The following is a 15241-nucleotide window of genomic DNA, read 5'->3' as shown; positions in this document are numbered from 1 at the left end:
GTAGAGTAGCAATTTAAGATGCTACTATGAACTTATTGACATCTCTTAACTTCTTCTTGTGCTTTGTGTTCTTGAAGTCAGTTGTTGCATTCCTGTTGACTTCCTAAATGGTAATGGGAGAAAGAAAATAGGTTAAACTTAATCAAAACAAGGTGGATATTGTTTAACAGGGTTTAGATATTAGGCAGAACCATCTGGATTTTTGCAGCTGTCAATTTTGCCTAGGTACGTTGACACTGACATGAACAATCAAAATTACATGTAGTTTATGGAGCTTATTGTTGTGCCATATGTGCCTACACATTTTCTTGTTGTCTTTGAGTATCCTTCCAGGTGGAGGTTACACCTTTGCATCATGTGCTCTTCACTGCTAAATTTCTCATATTGTACCCCTTAAAAAAGGCAGCTAACGGGTTAATAAAGCCTGAGTAGGTAAGAGAGTAGCTGATTTCCCAAGATGAATTATAGGTTTTAGTTGCAACCATATGATTTCTTGTTTGAATGAAGTTTTAAGAAGCACTGCTTGGTGATGAAATCGTTCTGCTCTCTGTGTAATAAAAAGCATACCTCAGTGTCCATAGGTGGAAGAAACACAGCAAGACAATGGTGACCTTGATTTCAGTCTAACTTAATGTATCACCTAACTCAGGATTGCAGATAACAATTTAGTGTCAAGTCTCAGCTGGTATTATTTTTGTCACCTTTGTGTACACAGATGTTAGCAGTGCAAGTCTGTGTACTGTAGCATGACTACAAGCCTGTGGTCTTGGAGCCCAGACCATGAAACAGCCTCTTCCTTCTCTGTCTGCTAAAAAGAACCCCTTTGAGTGAAGCTTTATTTTTCAATTTCCTTTTCATGAAGTTGACATACAAAATTCAGAAGCAGTGGAATGTGATGCTTTTGATATCTTGCTACAGCCTATGTTTGGGGCACTTTGAGGACAGACCTGGAGATACATTTAAATAGCAGGAGCTGAAAGAGTAGGAATCTGTGTCCTGAAAGAATCTTTTATCACTGTATTTTTTTTAAAGGGGAGATGAGAAAAAGTGTGGCACAGGGACTCTTTCATTCAGAAAGTGTCTTTAGGTCAGTTTGGGAACCTTTCACTAAGTGAGTGACTGTAGCTATGTAGCTCTAACTTCGCTTTCACGAAGACAGTTCTCGTTTCGTTTCTAGATTTGGCAAGTAGGAATAATGAGGTAGTCTTTAGAAACATTGTCCACCAAAAAAAGTCATTCTAACATTTTACTTGACTGTAGTTATGCCTTCAACTCCATTTTGCTATATTTTGCTTTAAGAATAAGGACCACTACTTTGCCAACCATAAGCTATTTATTCTGCTTATAAGTTGAAGTCCAAATGAATAATTTCCTATCTGGAACAAAAGAGATCTGGTTTTCAAGTATGTGAGTAGAAAAAGAAAATTGTTAGCTAGAGAATTAATTATAAAATCTTATATAAAATTCTACAGGTGAATTTGATCTTTAAGATGATATCAGAGAGCTGGTTGTTCTAAAGCTATTATTTGTAATGTCACATGTTTCTCCTTGAATCAGTCCATTTTCTTCACAGTCCACCTTGTATTTACTTCTGCATAAGGCATCAGGCTAGGTATTAAATCTATGTTTTTTTCCAAACAGCTTACATGCAAAAAGATTTTTCTTGGACAGAGTTTTACCAAATAGATGGAAAAAAAATATTGGAGATTGTTCACCAAATATCATGGAGCCACTAAGCTTCTGGAAAAAATGGAAACATGCTCATCCTGCTCCTCCCCATTACTTCTCAGAACATAGGCATTCATTTCCTTTTTTTTCCCCAAAGGAGCTGATACCAAGATGTTTTGGCATAAAAGAATGATTGGCAGTTATTATTTTTTGGAGGCAGGAAACAATGAGAAAACATATTTTGGTTCAATTACAACTAAATGTTTCCTCTGGTCATTTTTCACTTTGGCAGCCCAACTAGAGGGGAAAAAAATACACAACAAAAACCTCTTCAGTACTTTGGCATACACAACTGCATATGCTTGCAGTTTAAAGCACTTTTAAGTGTCTGAGCATGTTTTGGTGGTTGAACTGGGTGATCTTGAAGGTCTTATCCAACCTTGGTGATTCTGTGATTCTGTTTTAGTATGTTGTGTATACAAGTATGTTGTGTATACAGGTTTAGTATGTTGTGTATACAAGCACCGTTTATAAGCGGTTATAAGCAGTTGCATTGTGCAGGCAGGTATCTATTGTTGCACATGGAAGCATTCATCATTTCTGTAGTTGTAATTTAGGAAGGCCACTGAAAATGTGACCTCTGTTGTTTTGGGAAATTAGAAAAATATGCTAGATTATAATCTTGATGTATAACAGACAGCAACTTGAACGTGACATAACTTTCATCCATTTATATTAGTATGATTCCCTTGACTTAAATAGTTTTTCTTGATTTTACAGTGCTGTAAAGGAGGTGAAGACAACTGATGGAATGAAAGCAAGTCTTTAAAAATTCATTTGTCATTTTCTTTTTAAAGTCAATAGGTTTTAAATAGCATTGTAGACATAATCATGGCTAACCTACTTTTCCAGCCCATATCCCCATGAATATCTTTCATTAATAATCTCATCATTTCTGTGAGTTAGGAATATAAGTGTTGGCAGTGTTTACACTAGAGATAAAGTGCATCCTCCCAGTGCCACACCCTAATCACTTTACTCTCTCAGCATTTATTTAGGCATCCTGTCATTGGGAGGTTATTTGTCTTGCTCTCTATTGAGAGATATGTAATAATATGAATAACAAACTACAATAGGCAAAAGAGAAAGAAAAAAAGATTTTCACCTTCATTTGTTGTTTCAGTTTTATTGTCTCAGTATGTAGTAAAGATCAGGCTGCCCAGAGAGGTTGTGGATGTCCTGTCATTGGAGGTATTCAAGGCCACTTTGGATGGGGCCCCTGGGCAGCCTGGTCTACTATTAAATGGGGAAGTTGGTTGGCCCTGCCTGTGGTGAGGCAGTTGGAGATTCATGATCCTTGAGTTTCTTTCCAGCCTGGTCCATTCTGTGGTTCTGTGATCTAAATGAAGCTAAGGAATTGACCATAAACTGACAGGGAATTTCTCACCTTTCATGTAAAGGACAGCTGAGAAAATCGCTGCTGTTGTAGTGTTAATGGCCTCTGTTGTCAGAGACAGCAGTTGTTTGTTCTAATATGTGATACTACTGGAAAGGAAGCCTGTTCATGGGGAATAAAATCTAAATGCCATTTTTCAGCATAATTGTGGCTACTTTGATTTAAATGAGTACTTTCCAAGAGACAGAGTGAAAGTTTTTAAAATAGTTATGCAGCAGCTCTGAGAGTCTTCTTTCCTTTCCCAGCTTGGTCACATGTTCAGTGTTTGATTTTGAGGTTTAGAGCCACAAAGAATTTCAGGTACATGCCTTTTTTCAAATGTTTTGACATCTTACTTTGGTGCTGCTTAGAAGAATGGATTAAGATCTGTTATCTATGACAGCCCCGTTGGGATGACCTGAAGTACAGGTGATACGTATGGGCACTTGGCTGACCCTGATTGAAATCCTGGCTTTTATTCTGTTGAGAGTTTTATACATGTGAAGGCTCTTCCAAAACATGACAAGTACTGTGCAACATCCAGCTGGCATGTGAAGCTAGCAGAGGGTGTCAGCAGGGCAATACAGGGCTACAGAGGTAAATGCTGCTGTTTCAAACATCACAGTCGATGACAAAGTCATGTAGAGGAGAGCAAAAGCCAACACAGCACTTGGGAGATTAAAGCCGCATGTCTAGAATGAAAGAAGCATCTGATTTCAAACAAAAGTAGCTATGCATCACACAGTTGTCATCACTAGTCTTCAATATGACCGCAAAACTTGGACAATGTTACGTGCTGTGTTAAACATCTGAATAAATTCCACATGTGGTGTCTTCATGGCTTTCATGTTACAGGTACAGCAGGGTTGCTTCCTCGACTCTGAGGTCGCAGATTTTTTTTTTTTTTTTTTTTAGATATTCAGCAGTAAAACTGTTGCAGGTTCAGCTACACTGCTCCTAGTATCTGGTGGATATGAACATCAGGCTCTTCAAAGCCATCTTGTCTGTCCAGAGTAGCAGAGCAGGGCTACGTTGGTAAATCAATGTAACGTGATAAAAAGTTGCTCAGGGCATATCTTAATTTATATGACATTAGATTCATAATAAATTCCATCTGTTCTGCCAAAGAATGTAAAAGGCTACGAACAACATCCTGAAGAGCACAGCCAAAAAGTAAAAGCAAACATGGTGGATATAACAAACCTGTGACATCCGAGATGAGCTGCACTGTGAAAACTGGGATCATTTTTCCTGAATGAAGCCATGAAAGCTGATAAGTCTCTGGGAGATTCCATTACAAGAACCGTCATAGTTTTGGTCAGGTATCTAACTAGTGACACAGTCAGCAGGCAGTGAAGCTAATACTGTTCATGTAAACTAAAAACATCTATTGAAGAGATGCCTTTTCCTGTTGAACTGAAACGTGAATTTATTGGAAGAGATTATCATTGCATATAATTTCCATTAAATTAGCTCTCCCTGATTGTGAGCTTTATCAGGAACAGAAATAAACGTCAATCCTCCAGCAAATAGTTTAAATGAGTTAGCTTAAAAACTGCATTAATCTGTCTTAGCTATCAAGTGATGCAATCAAATTTTAAGATGATGTGCAGTTAATGAAGTAGGAACAAATGTAAAAAGTTATTACAGCGACTGGAACACTGGTGTTAAAATTATGGATTCGAAATAGTTGCAAAAAAAAAAAAAAAAAAGGAAATGAATTTCTAAGGTAATTGGAATTTCTTTCATAGTTGCAATAGAATTGATTTGTTAGCCTTCTAATGAAATAAAATTAATGAAGAAGAATGTTTTAATAGCATATCACAGAATCGTAGAAGCATAGAATGCCCTGGGTTGGAAAGGACCTCAAAGATCATCTAGTTTCAACCTCCCTGCCATAGGCAGGGTTACCAACCACTAGACCAGGCTGCTCAGAGCAGCTTATGAACTAATGTCATCCTGATACTTATCTTCTGATCATTGCTACACGGTACCATCTTTTTCCATACATGTGAATTAACTGGATATGAATATTTTGCACCTGAGCAATATGATTGCTGTTATGTATTGCTTCAATATTGCTCATATTTTTCTCCAATCCATAGAATTCTACATTAAAAAAAAAAAAAAGGCTTTCTTTTTTACTTTGTAAAGGATTTTTTGTTGTTATTTGGCATTACATCTGAATGGGCTCTTCTGATGTGTCTGCAAAACCCTGTCCTCAGTAAGGCATCAAGTGTTGTAGCAGCAATAGCATTAGTAATTGTGAAGCCATGTTTCAAACATTTTACAAATCTGAGTGCACACCAGTTGCTGAATTCCTTTGGAAATGTGTCCCAGGATTTCCTAAGCTGTGCGGTTGCATTTTTGTACAGTTTGTGGTTATGCTGGTAGGACACCTTGAATCTCAGTTACTTTACTTAACGCAGAGAGTGGTTGAAACAGTGGTACAGTTACTGTGTTATGTTAAATCATGTTTACTGGTATGTAGAATCACAAGACCTATCATGCAAATCATTTTTTCTATGAGACCAAATACAGATTATATACAACATCAGTATCCTTCTTCGGGAGCATTCTTAATTTCTTTATTAATTTCCATGAATTTTATAAAATCAGAGGATGTGTGGCACTAGTCAATATCGCCAGATTCTATGTATCTCTAATGCCTGTGTTTCACTAATATCTTGGTCCTGTGAGAGAGGATAAAACCTCAGTATCTCGTTCCATTACCACTGGAGAATTCTATAGCTTCATCTTTTAAGTTAGTGATTTTTATCCTTGTTCTTTTATGCCCCTATTTCATGTCTCTTTAATGACAACTCTACAATATATAGAAAGAGTTATTTGAAGACATTTTGTTGTACTGCTCATTTTTAACTTTTTCAGAAAAAAATAATTCAAGGCAGTTACCCTGTAAATGAAGGAAATTACATTAGTTTGACATGATTTATTTGTTTGTTTGTTTAATCTCTGGTGGCTCTTTCTTATCATTTTAATTATCTCCAAGGTACTTATAAGTGACTAGCTTAATAGTTTGTTTGGTATCTTTGTTGATATCAAAATGAGTTTTGTAACTCAGGATTTGTACTTCTTTGGGAAAGTTGGAGGAGAGGTATGTGTGTTTTATTTTATATGTAGGCAAAATATTCTCCTTCTTATGGCTATCTAGAGTCACCCCTGACCTCTCTGAGCTCGTAAAGATGATTATTAATCATTCAGAGATTTTGTTTTCTACTTTCAAGAGAATTATGTGACTCTCTTCTGTACTGAATTCAACCAGCCATCTCCTTCCTTCCTTTTCCCTTGACTCATCTGTTTGAAGTAGCTAACATGAATGAAGAAAATTTGATTTCTTCTATAGAAAATACTTTTCTTGAGTCAGGAGTGAGGCCTTGACAGAACCTGGATCTTTACACTTGAATGTGTTTAAATGAGTTAATAAAAGAAATGTGACCAATTTGTGATGTTCTCTGGTGCTTGAAGAAGCACTCAGGGAGGTAGGTAGTTGTGTAACTGCAAGGTGAAGTCTGCTTCGCTTTAAACAGTTGTATGGAGAAAAAAGAGTAAAATATACTTTTTTTAAAAAAGCATCAGGTATTTAGCATACAAAAGACACTTCATTTCTGTCAGCAAAGCCAGGCATATTGAAGCAGGCATTGTAAAAAAGCATAAGACCACCCAAGTAGTCACTTTATTGTATATATGACTACAAATGAATAAAAGCATATGGTGACAGCAGGTCTCAGGATTCAGCTGAACCAGAAAAAGGAACCAAACCTGCAGATCTTGATGCAAGACAGTTGTCCTGATGGGAAGTGGGACCACACACCTGTGTGCACATGCAGCCAGTGAGCTGAGCTATGCTTTTTCACTTCTGTGTTCTGTTTTTACTTCTGAACCACAGAGACATTTAAAAGGAAAGAAGGTAGTTGGTGCAAGTCCTTTAGTCACAGACCCTCACTTAAAAAAAAAAAAAAAAAAAAAAAAAAAGAGTAAAACATGCAGACAAAATGCCTGTGTGTCTGTTTAAATACATACTCTACTGATAGTGAAGCTCAATCTATAGATTATATCTGTATATCTGTGCTGGGACTGAGAATCAAAGGTACCAGGAAAAAAGGAAGAAATCCCTATGTTCTCTGCAAGTATTTTTCAACCTTTGTAGAGGAATTCAGAATTCTACATTCATTTAATAGGGAAGAGACTTAGTGCAATGATGTTGCTTCTGTGTTGCAGAGAATTCACTGTTTGTTTGTTGTTTTTTTTACTTCTACTTTACCCTAGTTCCACTTTGAACTTGGTATTCAGGACAAGAAAAATGAGTCTAAGTAGCAGAATATTTTTTTTCAAAACTGCACCATTCCTGCTGTGTCTGGATTTGGACAAAACTGAGGACAAAACAAAAGGAATGAATTCGTTTGGAGAATGCTACTAAAACTTGGAAAATGAACTCTGTGCAGTATGATCTGTGCAGAAATTTTTGGCTTCAGAATCAACCTTAAATTCTTTGGCAAGTAAGCCACACAGGCCAGATACAAACCACAAATACATTTGACTTTTGCCAAAATAGAGTCTTTATCCTTTCTAATTTGTTGCTGGATGTCATACTTGCCCATTTGGTTTTGGAAATAAATATTCTGTCTTTGAAAGTGTTGGCTGCTTTTGAAGTGAAACCTGTTTTTTAAAGCTGTAAGATTTCCTTTTTTTTTTTTTTTTTTTCCACTTTTTTCTTTTTTTTTTTTTATTTTTCAAGAAGAGATTTACAGTTTGTGACTGGTTTTCGTTATAGTTTGGACTATCTGAAATGGAGACTCTATCCTCCAATACAATGTGTAGATTCAGTGTATTCCTTAGAAATGAATGCAACTTCACAATACTGCTGTGAGTTTGAACAATAGCAATTTTGTCATCTAAAATCTGTGTAAGTTTAAACAAATACCAAAAAAAAAAAAAAAAAAAAATTGCACCATAACCATAAGGAAATAGTGACATAGCTTCCTCAGTTCTGATCCTAATTTGGATCAAAATCAGAGAATGTTTCATATGTATGACAAGATAACAGACAAAAATATTGGATTCCAAATTAGAAAAGCTAGTGTATCTCCATTTACGTTCTTGTATACTTTGCTGGGAAAAAAAAAAAAAAAAAAAAAAAAAAGGAAAAAAACATTAGACATTGTTTTTTAACTGCAGAGTTCCCCAAAAAATGAAGAAAAAAAGCACCAGTGACCTTTTAGTAGGGAACCATATCCGTGAAAAGCAGAAGTCAGAATGGAAAATTGGAATCTCAGATGCATGGTATTTCTTTCCTGTAAGATTTTACTTGTGATTCTTTTGTTCAGAGTCTTTGGACACATAAGTTACCGCTCAGACTGGGAACTGGTGAAGGTGGACTTCAGGCCATCCTTCCCCAGGGAATGCACTGATGATGACTATGAATCTTGGGAACTCACAAATCTGCAGGTATTCACTGTATATGCCAGAACTTTTTCATATCTGAAAGAATCATTCACTATTGTGAGCAAGGAAAATGTTTTCTAACAGAATTTGGATGTCACCTTCCCAGCTCTATTCTCCTTTGGTTGATATTTTGCTGATTTTACAATTGTTAAAAGTTGGAAGGATGTTTTTGTGTTCCCTTTAATTGTATAAATTGTGTCCTGGGAAAGGCAGCAATATATCTAGTGGTCTTCCATAATAATAGGTGGTCCTACTGGATTATGATGCATATACCATAAACTAAGATCTCTAATATTGATTGAAGCAATTTCAAAATGCAGTTGTTTGTACTGCCAACTTCCTGACCACATACTGCACTCATATAAATTGCTGTAAGTAAAGCCCATTCCAGATGTAATTTAGGATTTCAGTGGACTGATCATGTAATAGAGTCCAGTTTGGGGCAGTACCATTTCTGTAGTTAATCTATTAAGGCTGTGCTAATTCCTCGTCTCTGGTCAATTCTAATTTTGGGAAGCTACGTTCTCTATATAATGTATGATTAGAGACCAGTGTCTCTAATTCTTACATTAAATGGGATATGTCATGTTTATTTGTAGACGTTCTAATTATTTTGTTTGTTTCATCCAGTATACTTGTTCTCTTGCTCTCTGCAGGTTTCCTTTTGGTAAACAACTCTGTTGTTATTCCAGCTCTCCAACTCTCACTTGCTAGTTCTCACACATAATTTGGAATTGTTTCTTGTTTGAAATCATTGTGTATTTTGAGAGTAATATGCCCGTCTAAAGAGTGAAATTATTTGGGTACACTGACATTTAAATGTCTTTCAGAAAATGGAAGCAACTAAAATATCTCTGACAGAGTACTTACAGCTGCTAAATTACCAGTGCAGTGTTAGCTTCAAGAGTGTATTAATACTACCTGTCTCTGTGTGCCTAGTGCTTCCTATTGACTGCCTACACGTGATGAGGTCATGTAGAGAGAAGTCCAGCCATAAGAAGCCTGAGTTTTTAAGTACACATCTGTAGGCTTGTGCCTAGATTGTACACACATGGAACGTGGGTTAAATTGCTATAGAACTTCTGTGCTCATCTTTGAATTTGTGTCCTGAGACATTGTATGTTAGAACTGTGTAATATCCCAGTAATGGACGTGAGAGCTTTGTATAAGAGTCCAATTGAATTGAACGTGAAGTATTTTTTCTTCTTTGCTGAGTCTGTTTTCCTTCAGTCTCAGTCTTAAGTTAATTGATCACATTTTTATAGTCACATCATAGATAACTTGCTGTAAATTTCTCTAGAAATTGATGAGTTGAGACTTGATACCAGTGTCCAGTCTTGGCAAAAAGAAACCAGACTTTCTCCTGACAGTTTCAGATTGTGGCTTTGCGATGCAGGTTATGGCATGCAATAAATCTGGTGTTTTGATGTTTAGGGTGATCGTTGCATCATGGGTCAACAGAGGAGCTTTCGGAAGAGGAAGATTTCATCATGGTGCGTTAAAGGGAGAAGTTTCACTTCAGCTCTAACGTCCAAAGTCTGTGAATGTGCGAACTCTGATTTCTTATGGTGAGTCTGTGGATATTCAGATTCATCATTAGTGAAATGTTATTTAGAGTTTGAGGAGTTTATTTTCCTCCTTTTGCACCACTCTTGCATGGCTGTGTGCAAACAACCAAGAAGCAATGTGATAGTTTTGAATAACGGGTAGCTTATGAATTTGTTTTTGTCTGAAAGCGTTGCTGTGCTTTAAGTATTTGTCTCACCTGTCTGAAGAAATCCCAATGTTTTTCTCTGTTGATCAAGACTTGAAAAACAACTGTTGGATTTATTAATGGGGCAATTAAACCCATTCTTTCTTAAGAAAAATAAAAATTAAGAAAAATATGGAAGAAATGGAAGATTCCTTTTAAAATTCTAAGCTCCCAAGAAGGTTAATTATGCAGAACTGGCAAAGTAATTATAACAATTTTTGCCCCACTGAAACTACAGTTAGAACAGAAGTGGCTTCATGAAGCTGTGTGTTCAGCTTACAGCAGATACTTTTAAAAATCTTTACTCTTAAAGAAGTAATCTCATCCACCCAAATTGGGTTGGTGAATAAGGTGAGGATAGTGACACACTTGGTGTTGATGTCTTCCAGTGATTACGGGTTTGAGCGCTCTGCACCTGTGAAGTCACAGTCTAGCAAGTGCTTTGCTGACTTTTGGTTTAATCCAGAAGCACCTCCTGAAGACTGTGTGCTGGGGCAGGCATACACAAGCAGCAGTGGGTAAGTCAATCTTGGGTTTGACTGGCTTGCATGGGCTTCCGTAGTGGAGGAGAATGTTCTGACCAAGGACTACGAAAGTGGCTTTGGGGAAGTGTAAGTAGGGAAACTGGAAGAAAAAAAAAAAAGGAAAATGCAAGTGGTAAGCTGTTCTGGCTCAGACTTACAGCTCATGCAGAATCTTTCTGCAGACTAATGTAAGAGCAATGTTACTTTACACGTTCGCAGCGGTTCAATAAACTAATTGATTTGAGAAGAGGGAGAGCTGTCTTGTTCCCAGTAATTTTTCCTAACTGCTGGGACAGCTAATAAGCATTGCTATACTTCTGATAGTAATGCCCATTCAAAGCCTTTTCTTTTAGCTCCCTGCATAAATCCAGTTAATTACTCAGAGGAGTAAGTAATGTCTCACAGAACTTTCCACTGTCTCTCGCTTCCACCAGTGTAAGGAGCTCTACAGAGAGCGAATTATTCTCCTGGCCATATGGGATACTCAGAATCAAAGTAAAGCTTTAGTAACTGTAAACAATAGTGCATAGAGTACACACTACAATGTAGTCTGACGTCTGTGCTGAGAATAACTTGCAGCTGGCATCTATTCTGGCTTATCATAACATCATCTCTGTTGGTTGTGGAGATGCAAACCAAATGATGAAATGTCAAATCTGGCAATAGAATCATAGTCTTTGTGTATATTTGCCTTACTGAGGAAAATGATGCCTTTTGGTTTGTGGCTGACAGCTGTGATACACAGAGTTTGAATTCATCAGAGTGAAATCTGACTCAAATTTTTAAGAATGTTTAAAAATAGCATACCTGATTGAAACTGATCTGTAAATAATTGCTGTACTTCCAAGTGTTTCTTTATTAGCTCTTCTTACACCCCTAGAAACATCAAATTATTTATGTTGAAAAAAGTTCAAGTTCATCAAGGTCATCGAGTTCAAGCTTTTATTACTATAATGTGAAATAAATGTTATATATTTTAAGAAATGCACAGATTTGAGAACAGTATATAAGTGATTGGTTCTGGGTTAATGCAGAAGTTGCTTGCTTTATTTCTGACCTTTGGAACTTGAACCAACTACATGTAAAGCAGTAGTAAAGTGGGATAGGATAGAAGCCTGAGTTTGGCAGTACATGTGAGCAGCAAAATCCTGAGCCAACACCCCTGGAGCACTGAAGGCTATTGAAAGCTTCATGACTGGGGAGGGAGGGCGGTGTTGAGGGAGAACAGCAGAATACCCAGCTCTAAGAGAACAGATCAGGCATATTTCTGAATTTTAGAGGATAGACTCTTCCAATGCATGCAAGTGAAATCCTGATCATGCTCTAATCCCTCTAACAGATTTCACTCAATAGAAACAATGTCCGCAAGCAAAATTTTTTTGCATTTTGAGTTTATTTTGGTCATCTACAACATTTTCTGTTTATGAACCCAAGCAATATTCATTAGCCTACTGTCACGCTCACATTTGGTGCCTACTGCTTGCCTCCACCTCGCTCACTGCTTATTGTTTTTGCAGGTACAGGAAAGTTGTTTCTAATGTGTGTGAAGGTGGTGTAGACCTGCAGCAGAACTTAGCACAACATTTGTGTCCATTGATTGCTCCCAAGGGACTTCAGATCAGCATCAGAGGAGAAAGCTTGGCTGTTAAGCCTGGGGAGGACATCACCTTCATTGTCAGACAAGAGCAGGTAGAAATTAACACTGTCTTTATGAAACTTTACTTGCTATTTTTAGAGTTCATCTCTCTCCTACCTGCTTTGCTGCTGAATTAGATTAATTTGCGCTTGAGACAAAGATGAATGACTCTGTAAATACTGAAACTTATGCTTCCAAGAGAATCAGACAATCTTGTAAACTCAGTGAACCATGAATTTCTGTCCAGAGAAAGGGACTTGTCTCCTCAGCAGCATTTCAGTTATTATTCCTTAAAGGCTTCAACTTATTGGAGAATCAAAGGGACTAAATTAGCAGAGTCTCCTTGAACTGGAAATTTCACATTGTATCAGAGAAGAACAGAAATGCTGAGAACCCTTGATATTCTGATTTAAGTGCTTTTGAGAATCTGCCTTTCAGCCTTTCAGGAAGGAATTAGGCAAAGCTTTACAGAAATCAGCAAATACCACAGCATAAGAACATTTATAATGTATTAGTTATGTTGCCAAAGGATTTTTTTTCCTTTTTCTTCTTCTTCTTCTTTTTCCTGTTTATTGGAAGAGACAATACCCTGAGGCCCTGACCAAAGGCAAGGACTAACTTACAGATGTGGTTATTTGCTCTGGGTATGTTTCTTAATGCTTGCATTTTAGTATTAGGTTCTAACTGTTGTGCTCCGGTTACAGAAGTGTTTCCTGACTAATGCCAACTATTTGCAAAAAATTGGAGTTGGCAAACCTATGTGACAGAAGTTGGGCACTTGGCATTTTATTTCTGTGAGAAAATCTAGGCAGAACACAGCTCTGCCTACTCCACCTCAAGTTCTTGTTCCAAAGGCTTGCAGAGTACTAGCGATGGTGTAGCAAGTTGTGCTTCCTTCTCTTTTCTCTAACTTGTTTTGAATGTTTGCTGTACGACTAGAGCATTTGATTGTAATTTGGAGTCTCACAGTTTTGATTGGTAGCTTCACTTTTTTTTCTTCCTTTTCAAACAAAAAGTTCTGAAGCCTTCACAAGTCTCTGTTGGCAATGGGCAAAACTCATACAATTATTCAAAACTCTTCCAAAGTCAGGAATCCTGAAGGGAATCCCCATTTTCTGGTAAAGTCTGCTCAGTGAACAGAACTGAAAAGGAGATTTAAAGGAAATGTAAAAGTTTGCTGCCCCCTATGGCTAAGAATAATATTTATACTTGAAAGTCCTGGCCTTTAGGATTTAATATATATGATAAAGTCTGAAGAGAATTCTTATCAATTAGAGAATGTAAGAAGCAGTCCCGCTAAGATGAACCAAAAATACTACTTTCTTTTCCTGCTGAACAATATTAATTGACTGGTTTTTGTGAAGTGCAGTACTGAGTGCAGCAATGCCAGACTACAGGAAATAAGGAAAGTAGTTTTTGAGGCCCATTTGAGCAGTTTGCAATTGATCTTGGAAATAATAATAAGAATTTTTTATTTTTTTTTTCAAATTATTTAGGCTGGATTTGTGAATAAATAGTTGTACAAAAATCATTTATTTTGTGTGGAAGAACCAGTTTCTTTAAATTCCTTTTCTCCGTGTGAGTCATTTGCTGTCCACCGCTCTCTGTCTTTCCTGATCAGGAAAACAGAAGTGCCCTGATTTTTTTGGAGACAGCACTCCCATCTTTACAATAAGGAAGATATTAGAATAAAACATTAAGAGAAACTTGCATGTAGTTGCTTCCAACACTGGTTTCTCCCTCACCTGGAGAAAATACGCATGTATACTTGTTAGCATAAGAAAGAGCTAACAAGAACTATTTGCAAGCTAATGTCATCTGAAGAGATGCCACTTACTGGCACATTGCTGGCAAGCAGACATCTCTTTTGCTTTAAACTTTAATAATATATTTTCTGGTACCCATCTGTTGTCAAAATAAAAATGTTATTCGGAAAAAAAATTCACAGTGAAGAAGCTTTCAAGGTCTTTTATGTGTGTTGAAATATGATGTTAGGTGTTTGATAACCCTACAGGTTCCTTATTCTGAGTACTCTCTTACAAGATAAGTAGTGTTCTTTCATCTGATAAAACATGGAAGAAAATCAACCAAACTGCAAAATAATAAATGGAGAAAAAGAGTGTATTTTTCTTTCCTTTGTAATGCAAGCATTTGAAAATTCTAGACTTTGTTACCTCCTTTGATTTTACATTAATGCTGCCTTTTGAATTGGATTTTGATGCAAAACTATTTCACAGATTGGCTTATGGGAAAGTGATGTGATTTTTCAGTACTTCAGGGGGTGTAAGTCCTTGTCAGATCTGATTGCCGTTCAGCTTATTTGATGAGTGTATACATTCCTTTCCTCTAGGCTGATTTTTAAGCTAACACTGTCTTTTCAAAATATGAAGAATTTCCTATCAAACTTGGCCCTACAAGCCATTTTAACTTCCATGGCAGTAGCGACAGTGTGCTGTGAAATGCAGGCAGGAGTATATTGCTGAATACAGAGGAAGAAGGGCAAGTCACTAAAGCACTGCTGCCAGTGGTATTAAGAAAGTGCTGTTGCTCACAGCTAAAACGAATCTTCCTTTCACTCAATCCATATGGCCAGTCCATGTAGCACAGACCTGACTTCTCTTCTGAGCAGACACACCGTGACAACATGAATGATGGGCATATATTTGTCCTCTGACAACAGTATCAGTCATTGCAGTATTTTTGGTCTGAGTTTAGGAAGGCGGTGTTGTTTAAAGGAGCACTTAGCAGAAGTGCAATGAATT

At 37.0% G+C, this 15241-nt stretch overlaps 1 protein-coding gene across 1 annotated transcript in view; it reads left to right on the top strand.

Annotated features, from left to right (window-relative positions):
- Positions 1-15241, top strand: part of SORCS2 (sortilin related VPS10 domain containing receptor 2) — a 510780-nt gene that overhangs the window by 478814 nt on the left and 16725 nt on the right. Inside the window, exons 16-19 of the mRNA XM_042811760.1 lie at positions 8449-8569; positions 10001-10134; positions 10709-10837; positions 12361-12532. Of these exons, the coding sequence (XP_042667694.1) occupies positions 8449-8569; positions 10001-10134; positions 10709-10837; positions 12361-12532 (556 nt within the window). The remainder of the gene's footprint in view (positions 1-8448; positions 8570-10000; positions 10135-10708; positions 10838-12360; positions 12533-15241) is intronic.

Source organism: Centrocercus urophasianus, unplaced genomic scaffold, assembly GCF_019232065.1.
Source record: "Centrocercus urophasianus isolate 14NV4802_14NV808 unplaced genomic scaffold, USGS_Curo_1.0 seq_13, whole genome shotgun sequence".
Taxonomy (NCBI): domain Eukaryota; kingdom Metazoa; phylum Chordata; class Aves; order Galliformes; family Phasianidae; genus Centrocercus; species Centrocercus urophasianus.
Note: the sequence above shows the minus strand (reverse complement) of the source record. Positions and strands in the feature narration are given on the sequence as shown.